This window comes from Bombina bombina, chromosome 3 (assembly GCF_027579735.1).
Source record: "Bombina bombina isolate aBomBom1 chromosome 3, aBomBom1.pri, whole genome shotgun sequence".
Classification (NCBI taxonomy): domain Eukaryota; kingdom Metazoa; phylum Chordata; class Amphibia; order Anura; family Bombinatoridae; genus Bombina; species Bombina bombina.
Genome location: NC_069501.1, coordinates 236,856,781 through 236,881,453, shown reverse-complemented (window position 1 = coordinate 236,881,453; position 24,673 = coordinate 236,856,781). Strand labels below are relative to the sequence as shown.

Here is a 24,673-nt window from a genome sequence, read left to right as displayed (position 1 = left end):
TTAAAACAACAAAAATTCTGGTGTTGACTGTCCCTTTAAGGTTAATTTATAGAAATAGTGTGTCCATAATACTGAGGTAGATTATTTAATTGAATAGTAATCTAAATATCTCTATAGCCAGCTTTATATTTTAATATTGTATTAACCAATTCTATATACACACACATCTGGGCATAGGTGATATTCAGTACTACATAAATATAATTAAATGTGTTCATAGAGATTAACTGGTCAGAATTTGGGAATATTTTAAATTGAGATTAAAATATAATTTTTTATAATAATTCTATTGTCAAATTTAGAGACATCTCAATAGTATTATTTTGGAGTACACTACAAAGAGTTGATATTTCACTGAAGTGTACTGATAAGATTCTACTATATTAATTGGAGATATCGCTGACAATTTTAAACTGCTATAATTATTAATATTAATAATCATAATAGGTAACACGTTGGTGGCAACCGCTGTTGATAAATACACCAACATTGCTGAAAGATACTCCTGAGACGTATCAACATAGTGCTGTAATTTTATTTATTTTTAAATTATAACAGCAAGAAAAAAAAACAATTTATGTAAGAACTTACCTGATAATTTAATTTCTTTCATATTGGCAAGAGTCCATGAGCTAGTGACGTATGGGATATACAATCCTACCAGGAGGTGCAAAGTTTCCCAAACATCAAAATGCCAATAAATACACCCCTCACCACACCCACAATTCAGTTTAACGAATAGCCAAGTAGTGGGGTGATAGAAAAAGGAGTAAAAAAAAGCATACAAAAAAGGGGAACTGGAATTATAAATTGTGCTTTTATACAAAAAATCATAACCACCAGAAAAACGGTGGGTCTCATTGAGTCTTGCTATTATGAAAGAAATGAATTTATCAGGTAAGTTCTTACATAAATTATGTTTTTTCATGTAATTGGCAAGAGTCCATGAGCTAGTGACGTATGGGATAGAAATACCCAAGATTTGGAAGACCACAGAAGAGTCACTAGAAAGGGAGGGATAAAATAAAAACAGCCATTTTCCGCTGAAAAAATTAAATCCACAAAAAATAAAGTTTTTCTCATAAATAGAAAGAAAAAAAACTTAAAACATTAGCAGAATAATCAAACTGAAACAGCTGCCTGAAGAACTACCAAAAGACTGCTTCAGAAGAAGCAAATACATCATAAATGTATGCAAAGAAGACCAAGTTGCTGCTTTGCAAATCTGATCAACTGAAGCTTCATTCTTAAAAGCCCAAGAAGTGGAGACTGATCTAGTAGAATGAGCTGTGATCCACTGAGATAGGGACTGTCCCGCCTCCAAATAAGCTTTATGAATCAAAAGCTTTAACCAAGATGCCAAATAAATGGCAGAAGCTTTCTGACCTTTCCTAGAACCAGATAAGACAACAAATAGACTAGAAGTCTTCCTGAAATCTTTAGTAGCTTCAACATAATATTTCAAAGCTCTTACAACATCCAAAGAATGCAAAGATCTTTCAAGAGCATTCTTGGGATTAGGACACAAGGAAGGAACAACAATTTCCCTACTAATGTTGTTAGAATTCACAACCTTAGGAAGAAATATAAACCGAGTCCGCAAAACAGCTTTACCCTGATGTAAAATCAAAAAAGGAGACTCACAAGAGAGAGCAGACAATTCGGAAACTCTTCTAGCTGAAGAGATAGCCAAAAGAAACAACACTTTCCAAGAAAGTAGTCTAATATCCAAAGAAAGCATAGGCTCAAATGCAGGAGCCTGCAAAGTCTTCAAAATCAAATTAAGACTCCAAGCTTAGCAATCTTTCTATGAAATAAGACAGAAAGACCAGATATTTGTCCCTTCAAATACTTGCAGACAAACTTTGTCCAAACAATCCTGAAGACTCTGTAAAATTCTAGGAATTCTAAAAGAATGCCGTGAGAATTTATGAGAAGAACACCATGAAATATAGGTCTTCCAAACTCGATAATATATCTTCCTTGAAACAGACTTATGAGCCTGTAGCAAAGTATTAATCACTGAGTCAAAGAAACCTCTATGACTAAGCACTAAGCGTTCAATTTCCATACCTTCAAATGTAACGATTTGAGATCCTGATGGAAAAACTTCACCTGAGACAGAAGGTCTGGTCTTAGAGGAAGTGGCCAAGGTTGGCAACTGGATATCTGAACAAGATCCGCATACCAAAACCTGTGAGGCCACGCTGGTGCTATCAGAAACACAAACGATTGTACCATAATGATCTTGAAGATCACTCTTGGAAGAAGAACTAGAGGTGGAAAGATATAAGCAGGTTGGTAAAACCAAAGAACTGCTAAAGCATCCACCATCTCCACCTGAGGATCCCTGGACCTGGACAGGTACCTGGGAAGTTTCTTGTTTAGATGAGAAGCCATCAGAACTATTTCTGGAAGACCCCACATCTGTATAATCTGCAAAATACATCTGGATGGGGAGACCACTCCCCCGGATGTAAGGTTTGACGGCTGAGATAATCCGCTTCCCAATTGTCTACACCTGGGATATGCACCGCAGAAATTAGACAAGAGCTGGATTCTGCCCAAGAAAGTATCCGAGATACTTCTTTCATAGCTAGGGGACTGAGTCCCACCCTGATGATTGACATATGCCACAGTTGTGATATTGTCCGTCTGAAAAATTAATAGTTTTCTCTTTAACAGAGGTCAAACCTGAAGAGCCCTGAAAATAGCACGGAGTTCTAAAATATTGATTGGTAACCTCGCATCTTGAGGTTTCCAAACCCCTTATGCTGTCAGGGACCCCCAGACAGCTCCCCACTCCAGAAGACTGGTGTCTGTTGTCACGACCACCAAGGATGGTCTGCGAAAGCAGGTTCCCTGGGAGAGATGATCCAGAGACAATCACCATAGAAGAGAGCTTCTTGTCTCCTGCTCCAGAGTTATTCGAGGAGACAAATCCGCATAATCTCCGTTCCATTGCCTGAGCATGTTTAACTGCAGAGGACTGAGATGGAACTGGGCAAACGGGATGATGTCCATTGCCGCCACCATCAGCCCGATTAACTCCATGCACTGAGCCACTGATGGCCGAGGAGTGGACTGAAGGACTAGACGAGTATCGATAATCTTTGATTTCCTGACTTCATAGATAATGAGTCTATTATGGTTCCCAAGAAGGTGACTCTTGTATCTGGAACTAGGGAACTCTTTTTCACATTTATCTTCCCCCCGTGAGTTCTCAGGAAAGATAACACTATGTCGGTGTTTGATCTTGCTTGTTGAAAAGATGGCGCCTGGACTAGAATGTTGTCCAGATAAGGCGCCACTCCAATGCCCCTTGATCGAAGAACCGCCAACAGAGACCCCAGAACCTTTGTTAAAATTATGGGAGCAGTGGCCAGGCCGAAAGGAAGCTCCACGAACTAGAAGTGTTTGTCCTGGAAGGCAAACCTTAGGAACTTGTGATGATCCCTGTGAATAGGGACATGAAGGTACGCATACTTTAAATCCACCGTTGTCATAAACTGACCCTCCTGGATTAAAGGAAGAATGGAACGAATAGTTTCCATCTTGAATGACGGAAATCAGAGAAATTTGTTTAGACTTTTGAGGTCTAAAATTGGTCTGAAGGTTCCCTCCTTTTTGGGAACCACAAACAGATTGGAATAAAACCCCTGACCCTGTTCCAGAACTGGAACGGGAACAATCACTCCCAGGGCGGAGAGGTCTTCTACACAATGTAAGAAGACCTCTCTTTTTGTCTGGTCTACAGATAATCTTGAAAGAAGAAACCTGCCTTTGTGAGGAAAACTTTTGAACTCCAATCTGTATCCCTGAGACACTATTTCTTTTGCCTAGGGATCCTGAATGTCCCGAATCCAAGCCTGAATGAAGAAGGAAAGTCTGCCCCCTACCAGATCCAGTCCCGGATCAGGGGCATGCCCTTCATACTGATTTGGATTCAGTAGCCGGCTTCTTGGATTGTTTACCCTTATTCCAAGACTGGTTGGGTCTCCATGTAGGCTTAGATTGTTCCTGCTTAGAGGAGGAAGAGAAAGAATTTCCCTTAAAATTTCGAAAGGAACGAAAATTACTCTGTCGCCCTTTTTGTTTGTTTCTCTTATCCTGAGGTAGGAGATGACCCTTAACCTCCCGTGATATAAGAGATAATTTCTGCGAGGCCAGGTCCAAACAAGGACTTCCCCTTGTAAGGAATCGCTAGAAGCTTAGATGATACATCCACAGACCAAGGTTTTAACCATAAGATGAAGAGAAAGAATCAGGAGTCCCGATAACTTGTAAATTAATCCAAAGGCTTTATTGGTTTAAAACAAAAAGCAACAGCTCTTGTGTTACAGAGTCTTTTTCAAAGCTGCAGCTCAGGTTAACGTGCTATATATGCATCTTAAGTTTCAAAAGGCGCTCACAATAAGTGTCGATTACAAATCAAGTGTCATTACATTTTAAATATGGTTATATTATTTTATGACATACCTGTTTACACACCAGATCTTTTTCAACATACATCATATTAATACTAGGAAAAACAGGTAACAACCTTTATGCAATGTCCAAATAGCAACCATCAGTAAATTTCCAACAATAGAATTAATTAAATTAAAAATAAAAATAAAATAATATATTAAATCAAGTTATTCTTAGATGGAAAATATACCAGCCTGACTTTTGATAACTAACTAAATAGCAATCCATATATGTTGGTCAAAGACAATCCATAAGTACATATAAAACATAAAACATGGAACAGAACCAACTAAAGTAAGCTATGACCATCTAGTAGTTTCCCTCCTGACATAATCTCCCTAACTTATTACAGTAATCTAATTATCGCTATTACATTCCTCTATAACACATATCGGAAGTAGTCAGTTTAGTGCATATGTAAAATGCTTTTGTTTTTTGTTTAATGTAAGTCAATGTTTTGCGGCTCTAAAAGGGTGTGTTTTGTTTTACCCAATGGGAGGCATTCTTTGTCTTTTTTAAACTCAGAGCAGTGGTCACTAAACATGCTATGACTACGGCGGACAAGGCCGAAACGCGTCAGCAGCCGTGACCACTACCCTGAGCTGCAGCTTTGAAAAAGACTCTGTAACACAAGAGCTGTTGCTTTTTGTTTTAAACCAATAAAGCCTTTGGATTAATTTACAAATTATCGGGACTCCTGATTCTTTCTCTTCATACTATTGCCAACCAGCAAGGAGACGCAGATATTGCCCTCAAACCTGTACACCTTCAAACCCTCAAACCTGTACGATCGGGGCCAACACAGAGAACGGAGCATCAACAGGAAGGTGACGTCACACGCTCCAGGCAGGCACACGCAAACCAACGGACCACAGACAGCGAGAAACTCGAGGAGGGGAGCAAGCGGCACGGCCGGATTCCTGCAGAAAGCGGTGATTTGACTCCCCCAGGACCGAGTCCCCCAGCGCTGGTGAATGTGAGTGAGACCCTGAGCGGTTGAATATAGAGTTTGCTAAGTGTGCACATCAACCTAACTATCAGCTTTAGACTGAACTGTGAAGTGTGGGATTTGAATTGTGACATACCTGTAATGGCTAAGACACTCAGAGGCAATACATGCGGATAGGAGTAAAACAAACTTTGCATATATTTTAACCATAAGACTCTGCGTGCCAGAATAGAAAACCCCGAAATTTTAGCTCCCAATTTAATAATTTGAAAGGAAGCGTCCGTAATAAAAGCATTAGCTAGCTTCAAAGCTTTTATCCTGTCTTGGATCTCTTCCAAAGAAGTCTCAGATAGAGCATCATACCAATATGCTGCCGCACTAGTGACTTATCATTGCACGCAGCTGGCTGCCATTGCAAACACTGATGAACATAAATCTTTTTAAGTAAACCCTCTAATTTTTTGTCCATAGGATCTTTGAAAGCACAACTATCCTCTATGGGAATAGCAGTTCTCTTGGCTAAGGTGGAAACTGCCCCTTCCACTTTAGGAACTGTTTGCCAAGTTTGAAGGAGTCAGCTATGGGAAACATCTTCTTAAAAATAGGAGAGGGGGAGAAGGGTATGCCTAAGCTCGCTTAGGTACAGGAAATACGTCTGAGTAAGAAGGAACTTTGAAATATCTGTCCAATTTACTAGACCGTAGGAGTCACAGTCGTCCAAAGTAATCAAAACCTCCCTGAGTAACAGCCGGAGGTGTTCAAGTTTAAACCTAAAAGATACCACCTCCGAATTCGTCAGAGGCAATGAGCTTTCAGAATCTGAAATTTCACCTTCATATATAACCATATTAACCTCCTCTTCAGTTCCTTGGGGGGGTAACTCTGATACTGCCACAACTGCATCAGAAACTTCACTTACTGAATGTCTGCTTTTCCTCTTAGGTTTGCCCTGCAATATTGGGAAAGCAGACAATGCATCAGAAATAGTGGAAGACATGAGAGCAGCTATGTCTTTTAAGGTAACTCCAGCGGGCACTAGAGCAGAAGTATTAGGGCACTGCTTAAGCGGGCGGTAATATTTGGGAAGTTTGGGGAAAAAGTTGCGGCGTACCCTGAATCTCATCATTAGACTCTTGGACAGCATCCGCTTGAGAAAGAATTTGCTCAGGAAAAATCTTTTCCCTATAACAAAGTCCTCTCAATACATGAGGGACAGAAAGGGATTGGTGGTTCCACATTTGCATCCAAACAGAAGGAGCAAGTAACACTTTGCAAGTCTCCTAGGCCCATGCTGAATGCCAATAATATAAATGTGCAATATAAACTTTAATTTTGACAAAAAAAAATGTAAATGTAAAAAATGTTACTGTCACTTTAAATTTAAAAGTGTAACTTTTTTACTGCATGTGAGAAAAAAACGTCTTAAAACACTCAGACAAATAATAATGACACCCCTACACCTGAGCAGCTCTGCTGATGTGCCTACCTGACTGCAAGACCGGAGCCTCTCTCTCCCTCCTGGCAAGCAATCCGGATTCGATAGGGGAACAATTCAGCAACCCTCCACACCTAGAAACGACTGCACTTGACAGAAAACATGCGTATCTAGGCAGGGGAAATGACCCGGTCTATCTCCTGACTTTAAACTGCCCACAGGAAGAGACGCAGAGAAAAGGCGCGCAATACAAACAATCCGCCCATCGTGGGCGTGGCCAATCGGAACACTCACACGGACGTTATTTCTTTATAAAATAAACACCATAACAAAGAACCACCACTTAAAGTGTCAGTAAACTTTAAAAATAATGTTATATAATTCTGCACATAGTGCAGAATTATACAACATTATATTAGCCAAACATTTATAAAACGTAATTTCCCCTATTCATTTTAATAATTAATTTTTTTCCTGCGACAGGAGCGAGCTGCACTTAGTCTTATGGCGCGGTCGGTCCGGGCTGTGACTATACAGCTGGACCGATGCGCTGAGTAAATATAACAGACCCGCTCAGCAGAGAGCGGGTCTGTGAAACAGCGTTTTTTTTTTAAATTAATAGGGGAAATTACGTTTTATAAATGTTTGGCTAATATAATGTTATATAATTCTGCACTATGTGCAGAATTATATAACATTATTTTTAAGGTTTACTGTCCCTTTAAAAGCTTATCTCCCAGCCCAAGTGCCTGTAACACGCTGTCCTTTACTTTCAGACTCTGAGAGCTTTCTTGTCCCTTAATAAAGTGCCTAACATTGTAAGCCCTTTATGCAATAAATAGAAATAAAGAAAAGTAAAGTGCTCCTTTTCCTCTAAGTGTCCCAGGAAAAATAATAAAGCACTTACCTCAAATGCCTGCCTGACAGCAAAAGCAGTTCACCAGGTTTGAGGGGTCCTATCCCCCACATGGACCTGTGAAGAAAATTAAATTCCTGACTAAATATTCCTCAGGTTTTCAGGATTAGGGCAGCAATAATATATGGGAGGCGCAGTGAGAATTATGTCCCACAAGTTCCCATTGCTTTAAAGCCACCAAAGCTCTACTGAAGAGGCTGATATGGACTATGGCTACACCCCAGGACAGAGCAGCACAATCTTGCACTACTTTGGATAAGATTGAAGAATCTTATCCAACACCTCACTTTACCACTTCCTATCACTAACGTAGGCAAAGAGAATGACTTTAGTGGGAGGGAAAGGAAGATCTATTTAACAGCTCTGCCGTGGTGCTCTTTGCCACCTCCTGCTGACCAGGAGGTGAATATCCCATTAGTAATTAAGATGATCCGTGGACTCATCGTGTCTTAAAAAAGAAAGAGGCCCCCTGAATTAAACGATGATGATCTAACCACCAAGTCAGAGAGAGTTGAATGTTGGGATTTAAGTATATCAATTGTGATTTCTGAGTATAATCCCTGCACCATTGATTCAGCATACAAAGCTGTAGAGGTCTCATGTGAAAAACATAATTTATGTAAGAACTTACCTGATAAATTCATTTCTTTCATATTAACAAGAGTCCATGAGCTAGTGACGTATGGGATATACATTCCTACCAGGAGGGGCAAAGTTTCCCAAACCTTAAAATGCCTATAAATACACCCCTCACCACACCCACAAATCAGTTTAACGAATAGCCAAGAAGTGGGGTGATAAGAAAAAAGTGCGAAGCATATAAAATAAGGAATTGGAATAATTGTGCTTTATACAAAAAAATCATAACCACCACAAAAAAGGGTGGGCCTCATGGACTCTTGTTAATATGAAAGAAATGAATTTATCAGGTAAGTTCTTACATAAATTATGTTTTCTTTCATGTAATTAACAAGAGTCCATGAGCTAGTGACGTATGGGATAATGAATACCCAAGATGTGGATCTTTCCACACAAGAGTCACTTAGAGAGGGAGGGATAAAATAAAGACAGCCAATTCCTGCTGAAAATAATCCACACCCAAAATAAAGTTTAATGAAAAACATAAGCAGAAGATTCAAACCGAAACCACTGCCTGAAGTACCTTTCTACCAAAAACTGCTTCAGAAGAAGAGAATACATCAAAATGGTAGAATTTAGTAAAAGTATGCAAAGAGGACCAAGTCGCTGCTTTGCAAATCTGATCAACTGAAGCTTCATTCCTAAACGCCCAGGAAGTAGAAACTGACCTAGTAGAATGAGCTGTAATCCTCTGAGGCGGAGTCTTACCCGATTTAACATAGGCAAGATGAATTAAAGATTTCAACCAGGATGCCAAAGAAATGGCAGAAGCTTTCTGGCCTTTTCTAGAACCAGAAAAGATGACAAATAGACTAGAAGTCTTTCGGAAAGATTTAGTAGCTTCAACATAATATTTCAAAGCTCTAACAACATCCAAAGAATGCAATGATTTCTCCTTAGAATTCTTAGGATTAGGACATAATGAAGGAACCACGATTTCTCTACTAATGTTGTTGGAATTCACAACCTTAGGTAAAAATTGAAAAGAAGTTCGCAACACCGCCTTATCCTGATGAAAAATCAGAAAAGGAGACTCACAAGAAAGAGCAGATAATTCAGAAACTCTTCTGGCAGAAGAGATGGCCAAAAGGAACAAAACTTTCCAAGAAAGCAATTTAATGTCCAATGAATGCATAGGTTCAAACGGAGGAGCTTGAAGAGCTCCCAGAACCAAATTCAAACTCCATGGAGGAGAAATTGATTTAATGACAGGTTTTATACGAACCAAAGCTTGTACAAAACAATGAATATCAGGAAGAATAGCAATCTTTCTGTGAAAAAGAACAGAAAGAGCAGAGATTTGTCCTTTCAAGGAACTTGCGGACAAACCCTTATCTAAACCATCCTGAAGAAATTGTAATATTCTCGGAATTCTAAAAGAATACCAAGAAAAATGATGAGTAAGACACCAAGAAATATAAGTCTTCCAGACTCTATAATATATCTCTCTAGATACAGATTTACGAGCCTGTAACATAGTATCAATCACAGAGTCAGAGAAACCTCTTTGACTAAGAATCAAGCGTTCAATCTCCATACCTTTAAATTTAAGGATTTCAGATCCGGATGGAAAAAAGGACCTTGCGACAGAAGGTCTGGTCTTAACGGAAGAGTCCATGGTTGGCAAGATGCCATTCGGACAAGATCCGCATACCAAAACCTGTGAGGCCATGCCGGAGCTATTAGCAGAACAAACGAGCATTCCCTCAGAATCTTGGAGATTACTCTTGGAAGAAGAACTAGAGGCGGAAAGATATAGGCAGGATGATACTTCCAAGGAAGTGATAATGCATCCACTGCCTCCGCCTGAGGATCCCGGGATCTGGACAGATACCTGGGAAGTTTCTTGTTTAGATGAGAGGCCATCAGATCTATCTCTGGAAGCCCCCACATTTGAACAATCTGAAGAAATACCTCTGGGTGAAGAGACCATTCGCCCGGATGCAACGTTTGGCGACTGAGATAATCCGCTTCCCAATTGTCTACACCTGGGATATGAACCGCAGAGATTAGACAGGAGCTGGATTCCGCCCAAACCAAAATTCGAGATACTTCTTTCATAGCCAGAGGACTGTGAGTCCCTCCTTGATGATTGATGTATGCCACAGTTGTGACATTGTCTGTCTGAAAACAAATGAACGATTCTCTCTTCAGAAGAGGCCAAAACTGAAGAGCTCTGAAAATTGCACGGAGTTCCAAAATATTGATCGGTAATCTCACCTCCTGAGATTCCCAAACTCCCTGTGCCGTCAGAGATCCCCACACAGCTCCCCAACCTGTGAGACTTGCATCTGTTGAAATTACAGTCCAGGTCGGAAGAACAAAAGAAGCCCCCTGAATTAAACGATGGTGATCTGTCCACCACGTTAGAGAGTGTCGAACAATCGGTTTTAAAGATATTAATTGAGATATCTTCGTGTAATCCCTGCACCATTGGTTCAGCATACAGAGCTGAAGAGGTCGCATGTGAAAACGAGCAAAGGGGATCGCGTCCAATGCAGCAGTCATAAGACCTAGAATTTCCATGCATAAGGCTACCGAAGGGAATGATTGTGACTGAAGGTTTCGACAAGCTGTAATCAATTTTAGACGTCTCTTGTCTGTTAAAGACAGAGTCATGGACACTGAATCTATCTGGAAACCCAGAAAGGTTACCCTTGTTTGAGGAATCAAAGAACTTTTTGGTAAATTGATCCTCCAACCATGATCTTGAAGAAACAACACAAGTCGATTCGTATGAGACTCTGCTAAATGTAAAGACTGAGCAAGTACCAAGATATCGTCCAAATAAGGAAATACCACAATACCCTGTTCTCTGATTACAGACAGAAGGGCACCGAGAATCTTTGTGAAAATTCTTGGAGCTGTAGCAAGGCCAAACGGTAGAGCCACAAATTGGTAATGCTTGTCTAGAAAAGAGAATCTCAGGAACTGAAAATGATCTGGATGAATCGGAATATGCAGATATGCATCCTGTAAATCTATTGTGGACATATAATTCCCTTGCTGAACAAAAGGCAATATAGTCCTTACAGTTACCATCTTGAACGTTGGTATCCTTACATAACGATTCAATAATTTTAGATCCAGAACTGGTCTGAAGGAATTCTCCTTCTTTGGTACAATGAAGAGATTTGAATAAAACCCCATCCCCTGTTCCGGAACTGGAACTGGCATAATTACTCCAGTCAACTCTAGATCTGAAACACAATTCAGAAATGCTTGAGCTTTCACTGGATTTACTGGGACACGGGAAAGAAAAAATCTCTTTGCAGGAGGTCTCATCTTGAAACCAATTCTGTACCCTTCTGAAACAATGCTCTGAATCCAAAGATTGTGAACAGAATTGATCCAAATTTCTTTGAAAAAACGTAACCTGCCCCCTACCAGCTGAACTGGAATGAGGGCCGTACCTTCATGTGAACTTAGAAGCAGGCTTTGCCTTTCTAGCAGGCTTGGATTTATTCCAGACTGGAGATGGTTTCCAAACTGAAACTGCTCCTGAGGACGAAGGATCAGGCTTTTGTTCTTTGTTGAAACGAAAGGAACGAAAACGATTGTTAGCCCTGTTTTTACCTTTAGATTTTTTATCCTGTGGTAAAAAAGTCCCTTTCCCACCAGTAACAGTTGAAATAATAGAATCCAACTGAGAACCAAATAATTTGTTTCCCTGGAAAGAAATGGAAAGTAGAGTTGATTTAGAAGCCATATCAGCATTCCAAGTTTTAAGCCATAAAGCTCTTCTGGCTAAGATAGCTAGAGACATAAACCTAACATCAACTCTAATAATATCAAAAATGGCATCACAGATAAAATTATTAGCATGCTGAAGAAGAATAATAATATCATGAGAATCACGATTTGCTACTTGTTGCGCTAGGGTTTCCAACCAAAAAGTTGAAGCTGCAGCAACATCAGCCAATGATATAGCAGGTCTAAGAAGATTACCTGAACACAGATAAGCTTTTCTTAGAAAGGATTCAATTTTTCTATCTAAAGGATCCTTAAACGAGGTACCATCTGACGTAGGAATGGTAGTACGTTTAGCAAGGGTAGAAATAGCCCCATCAACTTTAGGGATTTTGTCCCAAAATTCTAACCTGTCAGGCGGAACAGGATATAATTGCTTAAAACGTTTAGAAGGAGTAAATGAATTACCCAATTTATCCCATTCTTTGGAAATCACTGCAGAAATAGCATTAGGAACAGGAAAAACTTCTGGAATAACCGCAGGAGCTTTAAAAACCTTATCCAAACGTATAGAATTAGTATCAAGAGGACTAGAATCCTCTATTTCTAAAGCAATTAGTACTTCTTTAAGTAAAGAGCGAATAAATTCCATCTTAAATAAATATGAAGATTTATCAGCATCAATCTCTGAGATAGAATCCTCTGAACCAGAAGAGTCCAAAGAATCAGAATGATGGTGTTCATTTAAAAATTCATCTGTAGAGAGAGAAGATTTAAAAGACATTTTACGTTTACTAGAAGGAGAAATAACAGACAAAGCCTTCTTTATGGATTCAGAAACAAAATCTCTTATGTTATCAGGAACATTCTGCACCTTAGATGTTGAGGGAACTGCAACAGGCAATGGTACATTACTAAAGGAAATATTATCTGCTTTAACAAGTTTGTCATGACAATTATTACAAACAACAGCTGGAGGAATAGCTACCAAAAATTTACAGCAGATACACTTAGCTTTGGTAGATCCAGCAGGCAGTGATTTTCCTGTAGTATCTTCTGGCTCAGATGCAACGTGAGACATCTTGCAATATGTAAGAGAAAAAACAACATATAAAGCAAAATAGATCAAATTCCTTATAAGACAGTTTCAGGAATGGGAAAGAATGCCAAATATCAAGCTTCTAGCAACCAGAAGCAAATGAAAAATGAGACTGAAATAATGTGGAGACAAAAGCGACGCCCATATTTTTTAGCGCCAAATAAGACGCCCACATTATTTGGCGCCTAAATGCTTTTGGCGTCAAAAATGACGCCACATCCGGAACGCCGACATCTTTGGCGCAAAATAACGTCAAAAAATGACGTAACTTCCGGCGCCACGTATGACGCTGGAAACGGAAAAGAATTTTTGCGCCAAAAAAGTCCGCGCCAAGAATGACGCAATAAAATGAAGCATTTTCAGCCCCCGCGAGCCTAACAGCCCACAGGGAAAAAAGTCAAATTTTTGAGGTAAGAAAAATATGATAATTCAATGCATAATCCCAAATATGAAACTGACTGTCTGAAAATAAGGAAAGTTGAACATTCTGAGTCAAGGCAAATAAATGTTTGAATACATATATTTAGAACTTTATAAATAAAGTGCCCAACCATAGCTTAGAGTGTCACAGAAAATAAGACTTACTTACCCCAGGACACTCATCTACATGTTTGTAGAAAGCCAAACCAGTACTGAAACGAGAATCAGTAGAGGTAATGGTAAATATAAGAGTATATCGTCGATCTGAAAAGGGAGGTAAGAGATGAATCTCTACGACCGATAACAGAGAACCTTATGAAATAGACCCCGTAGAAGGAGATCACTGCATTCAATAGGCAATACTCTCTTCACATCCCTCTGACATTCACTGCACGCTGAGAGGAAAACCGGGCTCCAACTTGCTGCGGAGCGCATATCAACGTAGAATCTAGCACAAACTTACTTCACCACCTCCCTTGGAGGCAAAGTTTGTAAAACTGATTTGTGGGTGTGGTGAGGGGTGTATTTATAGGCATTTTAAGGTTTGGGAAACTTTGCCCCTCCTGGTAGGAATGTATATCCCATACGTCACTAGCTCATGGACTCTTGTTAATTACATGAAAGAAATGAGCAAAGGGGATCGCGCCCGATGCTGCAGTCATTAGACCTAAAACTTCAATGCACATAGCCACTGAAGGGAATGATTGAGACTGAAGGTTTCGACAAGCTGAAACCAATTTCATTCGTCTCCTGTATGTTAAGGACAGAGTCATGGACACTGAATCTATCTGGAAACCTAAAAAGGTGACCCTTGTCTGAGGAATCAAGAAACTCTTTGGTAAATTGATCCTCCAACCATGTATTTGAAGAAACAACACTAGTTGATTTGTGTGAGATTCGGCTAAAATGTAAAGACTGAGCTAGTACCAAGATATCGTCCAAATAAGGAAACACTGCAATACCCTGTTCTCCGATTACAGATAGAAGGGCACAGAGAACCTTTGAAAAGATCCTTGGAGCTGTTGCTAAGCCAAATGGAAGAGCAACAAATTGGTAATGCTTGTCTAGAAAAGAGCATCTCAGAAACAGATAGTGGTCTGGATGAATCGGAATGTGAAGATATGCATCCTATAAGTCTAACGTGGACATATGACCTTGCTGAACAAAAGGCAAAATAGTCCTCAGTCACCATCTTGAAAGTTGGGACTCTTACGAAACGATTCAAAAACTTCAGATCCAGAACTGGCCTGAATGAGTTCTTTCTTTGGGACAATGAATAGATTTGAATAAAACCCCAGACCCTGTTCCTGAAACGGAACTGGTATTATTACCTCTGAAAGCTCTAGAGCTGAAACACACTTTAGAAAAGCCTGAACCTTCCACGGATTTGCTGGAATGTGAGAGAAAGAATCTTCTCACAGGAGGTCTTACTCTGAATCCTATTTGATACCCTTGAGAGACAATACTCTGAATCCACTGGTTTTGAACAGAATCTGCCCAAATGTCTTGAAACAATTTCAATCTGCCCCCCACCAGCTAAACTGGATTGAGGGCCGCACCTTTATGCAGACTTGGGGGCAGGCTTTAGTTTCTTAAAAGGCTTGGATTTATTCCAACTTGAAGAAAGTTTTCAATTGGAACCAGAGTCTTTAGGGGAAGGATTGGTTTTCCAACAACATCCGGAAATGACGCAGCACGGGTCATAACAGAAGCAACCTCATGCAAGGAATCCTAGCGTCAACTAAGAAGCGTAAAATGACGAACTTGCGTCATCAAAGACTTACCTTCGCGCCAAGAATGACACAATAATTAACAGCAGTTTGCGCCCTCGCAAGCCTAATTTTGCCAGTGAAATTAAAAGAAATAACAGTCAATTTGAAAAAAGGACTATACCCAAGGTAAGACAAATCACTTTCTAAACATGCATCCCAAACTGAAACTGACAGTCTGCAAAAGGAAATATACATAGACCTGACTCAAGGCAAATATAAGTAAAATACATATATTTAAAACTTTATATTAATACATAAAGCGCCAAACCATAGCTGAGAGTGTCTTAAATAAGAAAAACATACTTACCGAAAGACACCCATCCACATATAGTAGATAGCCAAACCAGTACTGAAAAAGTATCAGCAGAGGTAATGGTATATAAAAGTATATTGTCGATCTGAAAAGGGAGGTAGGAGATGAATCCCTTACAACCGATAACAGAGAACCTTTTAAAATATTTCCCGCAAGGAAAACCATAAAATCAATAGGCGATACTCCCTTCACATCCCTCTGACAAACACTGTACTCAGAGGAATTAGGCTTCAAAATGCTTAGAAGCGCTTATAATAGAAGAAATCATAGAAATCAAGCACAAACTTACTTCACCACTTCCATAGGAGGCAAAGTTTGTAAAACTGAATTGTGGGTGTGGTGAGGGGTGTATTTATAGGCATTTTGAGGTTTGTGAAACTTTGCCCCTCCTGGTAGGATTGTGTATCCCATACGTCACTAGCTCATGAACTATTGCCAATTACATGAAAGAAATAGATATTTATAAGATGCCACTTTTTACATAAATTCTAATATATATTTACTTCTCTTACAGCAATACCTGCAATTATACGTAGCGGTAACTATTATAAAATCAGTTTATTCTTTGTTAGTTGTTTTTAAACATATGAATCTCTAGGGTATAATTATATTAGAAGACTTACTTCACTTGGGCTTAGGCTATCTAAGATGTTGCAGTTCTCAGAATTTTCCCTGGTTGAATCTCCCCTCTTAGGATGGATCCAGATCTCCAAGCGTGTGGTATCCTCTGTAGGATGTCGAAATGTGGTCCCCATGCTTGGACCTTGAGAGTTGAAATCCATATCCTTCTGCTGCTTCTGTTCCATTAGCTCAGCCTGTAAATAACATGTGTTGCTTTAGGATAACACAATCAAGGGTCACATTATTCCACAAGGAATCTCTACAAAATATAGCTAAAGCAAAATATAGAAAGACTGAATGTCCTACCTTGCGCTTGGTCTCTTCAAATAAGCTCATGAGACTCTCCTTAGCGGTAAGAATAGGATTGCTGGCAGCAAGGCTACGCATATAGTAGTAAACTGCATCCAGCTTCCGTCTCTGTAGTAAATAATCATAATAATTCATCTATAGGAGCATCCTTTTTATTTAACTTGTTAGCAAAAATGAATGTCTAACCAAACAATACAATAAGTCTCTTAAAATTCAATTTCTTTAGCTATTCAATGTTTATTGAAAACAGAGAGAAATAAAATACTACTTTTTATAGAGGTCATACAAACAGCATTACTGCTGTTGCTAACAATTTATTATGAATTCAGATACCCAATAAGACTTGGTTTGATGAATCATCTGTTTCATTTCTAGCAGCCAGCACACTAAATATGCACACATACATATACATAAATATATTAAGACATTTTAAAAAAATTACAAACTTGGAATATTAAATAGCAGTATGGTTGTAGGTCAGCACTAACATTTTTTTCTGTTACCAGGCTCAGTTTTTAAGTTACTATGTTGAACTGGATTTGCAAACCATGCAATAAGTACATATTTTGTGATGCTTTAAAAACCATAATTTTAACTTCATGCTATATATTCACATTATTGTACTAGACAGACTAACATTACTAATAAAAGTATGAATAACTAACTAGCATTCTTTCATTTTTAGCTTGAAAAAAAAAACAATTTATGTAAGAACTTACCTGATAAATTCATGTTTTTTATATTGGCAAGAGTCCATGAGCTAGTGACGTATGGGATATACATACAATCCTACCAGGAGGGGCAAAGTTTCCTAAACCTCAAAATGCCTATTAATACACCCCTCACCAAAACCACAATTCAGTTTAACGAATAGCCAAGTAGTGGGTTGATAAAGGATAAAAAAAGCAACTTTTAAATATAATTGTGCTTTATACAAAAAATTATAACCACCATAAAAAGGGTGGGTCTCATGGACTCTTGCCAATATGAAAGAAATTAATTTATCAGGTAAGTTCTTACATAAATTATGTTTTCTTTCATGTAATTGGCAAGAGTCCATGAGCTAGTGACTTATGGGATAGTAATACCCAAGATGTGGAACTCCACAGAAGAGTCACTAGAGGGAGGAATAAAAATAATAACAGCCATTTTCCTCTGAAAAAATTAATCCACAACCAAAAATATAAGTTTATTCTCAAAGATGAGAAAAAACTTAAACATAAGCAGAGCAATAAAACTAAAACAGCTGCTTGAAGAACTTTTCTACCAAAAACAGTTTCCGAAGAGGCAAATACATCAAAACGGTAGAATTTAGTAAAAGTATGCAAAGAAGACCAAGTTGCTGCTTCGCAAATCTTATCAACTGAAGCTTCATTCTTAAAAGCCCTCTAGTAGAATGAGCTGTAATTCTCGGAGACGGGGCCTGCCCGACTCCAAATAAGCCTGATGAACCAAAAGCTTTAACCAAGATGCCAAGGAAATGGCAGAAGCCTTCTGACCTTTCCTAGAACCAGAAAAGACAAATAGACTAGAAGTCTTCCTGAAATCTTTAGTAGCTTCAACATAATATTTCAAAGCTCTTACCACATCCAACGAATGTAAGGATCTCTCCAAAGAATTCTTAAGATTAGGACACAAAGAAAGAACAACAATTTCTCTATTAATAATGATAGAATTCACAACCTTAGGTAGAAATTTAAATGAAGTCCGCAAAACTGCCTTATCCTGATGGAAAATCAGAAAAGGAGATTCACAAGAAAGAGCAGACAATTTGGAAACTCTTGTAGCAGAAGAGATGGCCAAAAGGAACAACACTTTGTAAAGAAGGTAGTTTAATGTCCAAAGAATGCATAGGCTCAAAAGGAGGAGCCTGTAAAACCTTCAAAACCAAATTAAGACTCCAAGAAGGAGAGATTGATTTAATGACAGGCTTGATACGGACCAAAGCCAGTACAAAACAGTGAATATCAGGAAGCTAAGCAATCTTTGTGTGAAATAAAACAGAAAGAGCAGAGATTTGTCCCTTCAATGAACTTGCAGACAAACCTTTATCCAAACCATCCTGAAGAAACTGTAAAATTCTAGGAATTCTAAAAGAATGCCAGAATTTATGAGAACACCATGAAATATAAGTCTTCCAAACTCGATAATAAATCTTCCTAGAAACAGATTTACGAGCCTGCAACATAGTATTAATCACTGAGTCAGAGAAACCTCTATGACTAAGCACTAGGTGTTCAATTTCTATACCTTCAAATTTAATGATTTGAGATCCTGATGGAAAAACGGACCTTGAGACAAAAGGTCTGGTCTTAAAGGAAGTGGCCAAAGATGGCAACTGGACATCCGAACAAGAACTGCATACCAAAACCTGTGAGGCCATGCTGGAGCTACCAGAAACACAAACGATTGTTCCATGATGATCTTGGAAATCACTCTTGGAAGAACTAGAGGCGGGAAGATATAAGCAGGTTGGTAACACCAAGGAACTGCTAAAGCATTCACCGCCTCCGTCTGAGGATCCCTGGACCTGGACAGGTACCTGGGAAGTTTCTTGTTTAGATGGGAAGCCATCAGATCTATTTCTGGAAGACCTCACATCTGAACAATCTGAGAAAACACATTTAGATGGAGCGACCACTCCCCTGGATGTAAAAAATTAATCCACAACCAAAAATATAAGTTTATTCTCAAAGATGAGAAAAAACTTAAACATAAGCAGAGCAATAAAACTAAAACAGCTGCTTGAAGAACTTTTCTACCAAAAACAGTTTCCGAAGAGGCAAATACATCAAAACGGTAGAATTTAGTAAAAGTATGCAAAGAAGACCAAGTTGCTGCTTCGCAAATCTTATCAACTGAAGCTTCATTCTTAAAAGCCCTCTAGTAGAATGAGCTGTAATTCTCGGAGACGGGGCCTGCCCGACTCCAAATAAGCCTGATGAACCAAAAGCTTTAACCAAGATGCCAAGGAAATGGCAGAAGCCTTCTGACCTTTCCTAGAACCAGAAAAGACAAATAGACTAGAAGTCTTCCTGAAATCTTTAGTAGCTTCAACATAATATTTCAAAGCTCTTACCACATCCAACGAATGTAAGGATCTCTCCAAAGAATTCTTAAGATTAGGACACAAAGAAAGAACAACAATTTCTCTATTAATAATGATAGAATTCACAACCTTAGGTAGAAATTTAAATGAAGTCCGCAAAACTGCCTTATCCTGATGGAAAATCAGAAAAGGAGATTCACAAGAAGAGCAGACAATTTGGAAACTCTTGTAGCAGAAGAGATGGCCAAAAGGAACAACACTTTGTAAAGAAGGTAGTTTAATGTCCAAAGAATGCATAGGCTCAAAAGGAGGAGCCTGTAAAACCTTCAAAACCAAATTAAGACTCCAAGAAGGAGAGATTGATTTAATGACAGGCTTGATACGGACCAAAGCCAGTACAAAACAGTGAATATCAGGAAGCTAAGCAATCTTTGTGTGAAATAAAACAGAAAGAGCAGAGATTTGTCCCTTCAATGAACTTGCAGACAAACCTTTATCCAAACCATCCTGAAGAAACTGTAAAATTCTAGGAATTCTAAAAGAATGCCAGAATTTATGAGAACACCATGAAATATAAGTCTTCCAAACTCGATAATAAATCTTCCTAGAAACAGATTTACGAGCCTGCAACATAGTATTAATCACTGAGTCAGAGAAACCTCTATGACTAAGCACTAGGTGTTCAATTTCTATACCTTCAAATTTAATGATTTGAGATCCTGATGGAAAAACGGACCTTGAGACAAAAGGTCTGGTCTTAAAGGAAGTGGCCAAAGATGGCAACTGGACATCCGAACAAGAACTGCATACCAAAACCTGTGAGGCCATGCTGGAGCTACCAGAAACACAAACGATTGTTCCATGATGATCTTGGAAATCACTCTTGGAAGAACTAGAGGCGGGAAGATATAAGCAGGTTGGTAACACCAAGGAACTGCTAAAGCATTCACCGCCTCCGTCTGAGGATCCCTGGACCTGGACAGGTACCTGGGAAGTTTCTTGTTTAGATGGGAAGCCATCAGATCTATTTCTGGAAGACCTCACATCTGAACAATCTGAGAAAACACATTTAGATGGAGCGACCACTCCCCTGGATGTAAAGTCTGACGGCTGAGATAATCCGCTTCCTAATTGTCTACACCTGGGATATGTACCTCAGAAATTAGACAGGAGCTGGATTCCGCCCAAGAAAGTATCCGAGATACTTCTTTCATAGCTAGGGGACTGAGTCCCACCCTGATGATTGACATATGTCACAGTTGTGATATTGTCTGTCTGAAAACAAATGAACGATTGTCTCTTCAACAGAGGCCAAACCTGAAGAGTCCTGAAATATTGATTGTTAACCTCACCTCTTTAGATTTCCAAACCCCTTGTGCTGTCAGAGATCCCCAGACAGCTCCCCAACCTGAAAGACTTGCATCTGTTGTGATCACAGTCCAGGTTGGACAAACTATATGATGGTGATTTAACCACCACGTCAGAGAGAGTCGAACATTGGGATTTAAGGATATTAATTGTAATATCTTTGTATAATCCCTGCACCATTGATTCAGCATACAATGCTTGAGAGGTCTCATATGAAAACAAGCAAAGGGGATCGCGTCTGATTCTGCAGTCATGAGACCTAAAACTTCCATGCACATAGCTACTGAAGGGAATGATAGAGACTGAAGGCTCCGACAAGCTGAAACCAATTTTAATCATCTCTTGTCTGTTAGAGACAGAGTCATGGACACTAAATATATCTGGAAACCTAAAAAGGTTATCCTTGTCTGAAGAATCAAGGAACTAGTTGATTTGTGTGAGATTCGGCAGAATGTAAAGACTGAGCTAGTACCAATATATTGTCCAAATAAGCAAACACCGGAATACCCCATTCTCTGATTACAGAGAGTAGGGCACCGAGAACCATTGAAAAGATCCTTGGAGCTGTCGCCAGGTCAAATGGAAGAGCGACAAATTGGTAATGCTTGTCTAGAAAAGAGAATCTCAGAAACTGATAATGATCTGGATGAATCGGAATACATAGATATGCATCCTGTAAGTCTATTGTGGAGATATAATGACCTTGCTGAAAAAAAGGCAGAATAGTCCTTATAGTCACCATTTTGAACAGTTCACAATTTTCAGATCCAGAACTGGCCTGAAAGAATTTTCTCTTTCTTTGGGACAATGAATAGATTTGAATAAAACCCCAAACCGTGTTCCTGAAACGAACTGGTATGATTACCCCTGAAAGCTCCAGATGTGAAACACACTTCAGAAAAGCCTGAGCCTTTACTGCATTTGCTGGGATGCGTGAGAGAAAAAATCTTCTCACAGGGGGTCTTACTCTGAATCCTATTTGATACCCTTGAGAGACAATTCTGATTTTGGACAGAATCTGCCCAAATGCTTTGGAAAATTCTTAATCTACCCCCACCAGTTGAGCTGGAATGAGGGCCGCACCTTCATGCAGACTTAAGAACTGGCTTTGGTTTCTTAAACGGCTTGGATTTATTCCAACTCGAAGAAGGTTACCAATTGGATCCAGATTCTTTGGGGGAAGGATTGGGTTTCTGTTCTTTATCTTGTCGAAAGGAACGAAAACGGTTAAAAGCTTTAGATTTACCCTTAGGTCTTTTATCCTGAGGCAAAAAAACCTCCCTTCCCCACATTGACAGTTGAAATAATCGAATCCAAATGAGAACCAAATAAATTATTACCTTGGAAAGAAAGCGATAGTAATCTAGACTTCGATACCATGTCAGCATTCCAATATTTGAGCCACAAAGGTCTTCTAGCTAAAATAGCTAAAGACATAGATCTAACGTCAATTTTGATGATATAAAAAATGGCATCAAAGATAAAATGATTAGAATGTTGAAGCAAGCGAACAATGCTAGGCAAATCAGGATTCATTTCCTGTTGCGCTAAACTTTCCAACCAAAAAGTTGATGTAGCTGCAACATCAGCCATAGAAATGGCAGGCCTGAGAAGATAGCCAGAATATAAATAAGCTTTCCTTAGATAAGATTCAAGTTTCCTATCTAAAGGGTCCTTAAAGGAAATACAAACTTCCATAGGAATAGTAGTATGTTTGGCAAGAGTAGAAATAGCCCTATCAACTTTGGGGATCTTTTCCCAAAACTCCAATCTAACTGCTGGCAAAGGATACAATTTTTTAAACCTTGAAGAAGGGATAAAAAGTACCAGGCCTATTCCATTCCTTAGAAATCATATCAGAAATAACACCAGGAACTGGAAAAACCACTGGAGTCACCACAGGAGGATTATAAACAAAAATTAAATGTTTACTAATTTTAATATCAAGAGGACTAGTTTCCTCAATATCCAAAGTAATCAACACCTCTCTTAATAAGGAATGAATATACTCCATTTTAAATAGATAAGTAGATTTGTCAGTGTCAATATCTGAGATAAGATCTTCTGAATCAGATAGATGCTCATCAGAGGAGGATAATTCAGTATGTTGTCGGTCATTTGAAATTTCATCAACCTTATGAGAAGTTTTAAAATGGGGTTTTAAATAATTTAACTATTTGGTGACAAGTATGACGCACAATGCAAAATGAAATTTTTTGGCGCCAACAACATCCGGAAATGACACACTCGCGTTATTGCAGACGCAACCTTTGTGCAAGGAAACTCGGCGTCAACTAAGACACCGGAAATGACGATTTTGCGTCCCCTTACATACCTTTGCGCCAAAAAATTCTCACGCCAAAAATGACGCAATAAACATCAGCATTTTGCGACCTCGCAAGCCTAATTTTGCCCATGAAAATGTAATGAGAAAGCAGTCAATTTAAAAAAAAAAATAAACCCCAAGTAAGAAAAATATTTCCTGAATATATTTTTTACCCAAATATGAAACTGATGGTCTGCAAAAGGAAATATACATAAACCTGACTCATGGCAAATATCAGTACAATACATATATTTAGAACTTTATATTAATACATAAAGTGCCAAACCATAGCCGAGTGTCTTTAGTAATGAAAAACATACTTACCGAAAGACACCCATCCACATATAGCAGATAGCCAAACCAGTACTGAAACAGTTATCAGTAGAGGTAATGGAATATGAGAGTATATCGTCGATCTGAAAAAGGGAGGTAGATGATTCTCTACGACCGATAACAGAGAACCTATGAAAATATTTCCTGCGAGGAAAACCATAGAAATCAATAGGTGATATTCCTCCCTTCACATCCCTCTGACATTCACTGTACTCAGAGGAATCGGGCTTCAAAATACTGAGAAGCACATATCAACGTAGAAAATCAAGCACAAACTTACTTCACCACCTCCATAGGAGGCAAAGTTTGTAAAACTGAATTGTGGGTGTGGTCAGGGGTGTATTTATAGGCATTTTGAGGTTTGGGAAACTTTTCCCCTCCTGATAGGATTGTATATCCCATACGTCACTAGCTCATGGACTCTTGCCAATTACATTAAATAAATTTGAATTGTATAGGATGTGTGCAGCGCTGAACTTAAATCACTTAAGCCTCCTCTATATTGTCCTCCTCCTGGACAAAAAATTTATTAAGAGGAAGCGCTAAAAAACTCTAAGTGTTAAAAACCAGGAGAATTTGGGGAAATGGATGCAGGCTATATTGGAAACAATGTACTAAATATGGTGAGAACTAGAAACAGTATTAAAAGGGAAGTTCCAAAGTGGATTCAAACATACAATCGATATATATCATATTTCACCAACAGCTTTACTGGTCAAAAATGATTTAAGCAGATATAAAAATAAATGGGCTAATGGAATGAATATAAAAGAACTTTACTAATCAGATAAATTAAAACACAAACATAACCTAGAGTCTAGACAGATAATTTAAAAATACAAATAGTTAAAAAACGATTTTCTTTATATACTCCTCAATATAATGAATAATGAAGAAATAGCCCAAGTTTTATGGGAAACAATGAGTATGTAGTACTAGCAGTTTATGAGAATCTGCTGCTGAC

General features: G+C 38.7%; 1 protein-coding gene across 3 annotated transcripts in view; it reads right to left on the bottom strand.

Moving 5' to 3' along the window:
- The window catches only part of SMG6 (SMG6 nonsense mediated mRNA decay factor), a 759,224-nt gene that overhangs the window by 561,597 nt on the left and 172,954 nt on the right, over positions 1 to 24,673 (bottom strand). For all 3 annotated transcript variants that reach the window (XM_053706210.1, XM_053706211.1, XM_053706212.1), the window contains exons 7-8: positions 16,631 to 16,741; positions 16,327 to 16,518 (exon numbers count right to left, since the gene is read on the bottom strand). In XM_053706210.1, the coding sequence (XP_053562185.1) occupies positions 16,327 to 16,518; positions 16,631 to 16,741 (303 nt within the window). The remainder of the gene's footprint in view (positions 1 to 16,326; positions 16,519 to 16,630; positions 16,742 to 24,673) is intronic.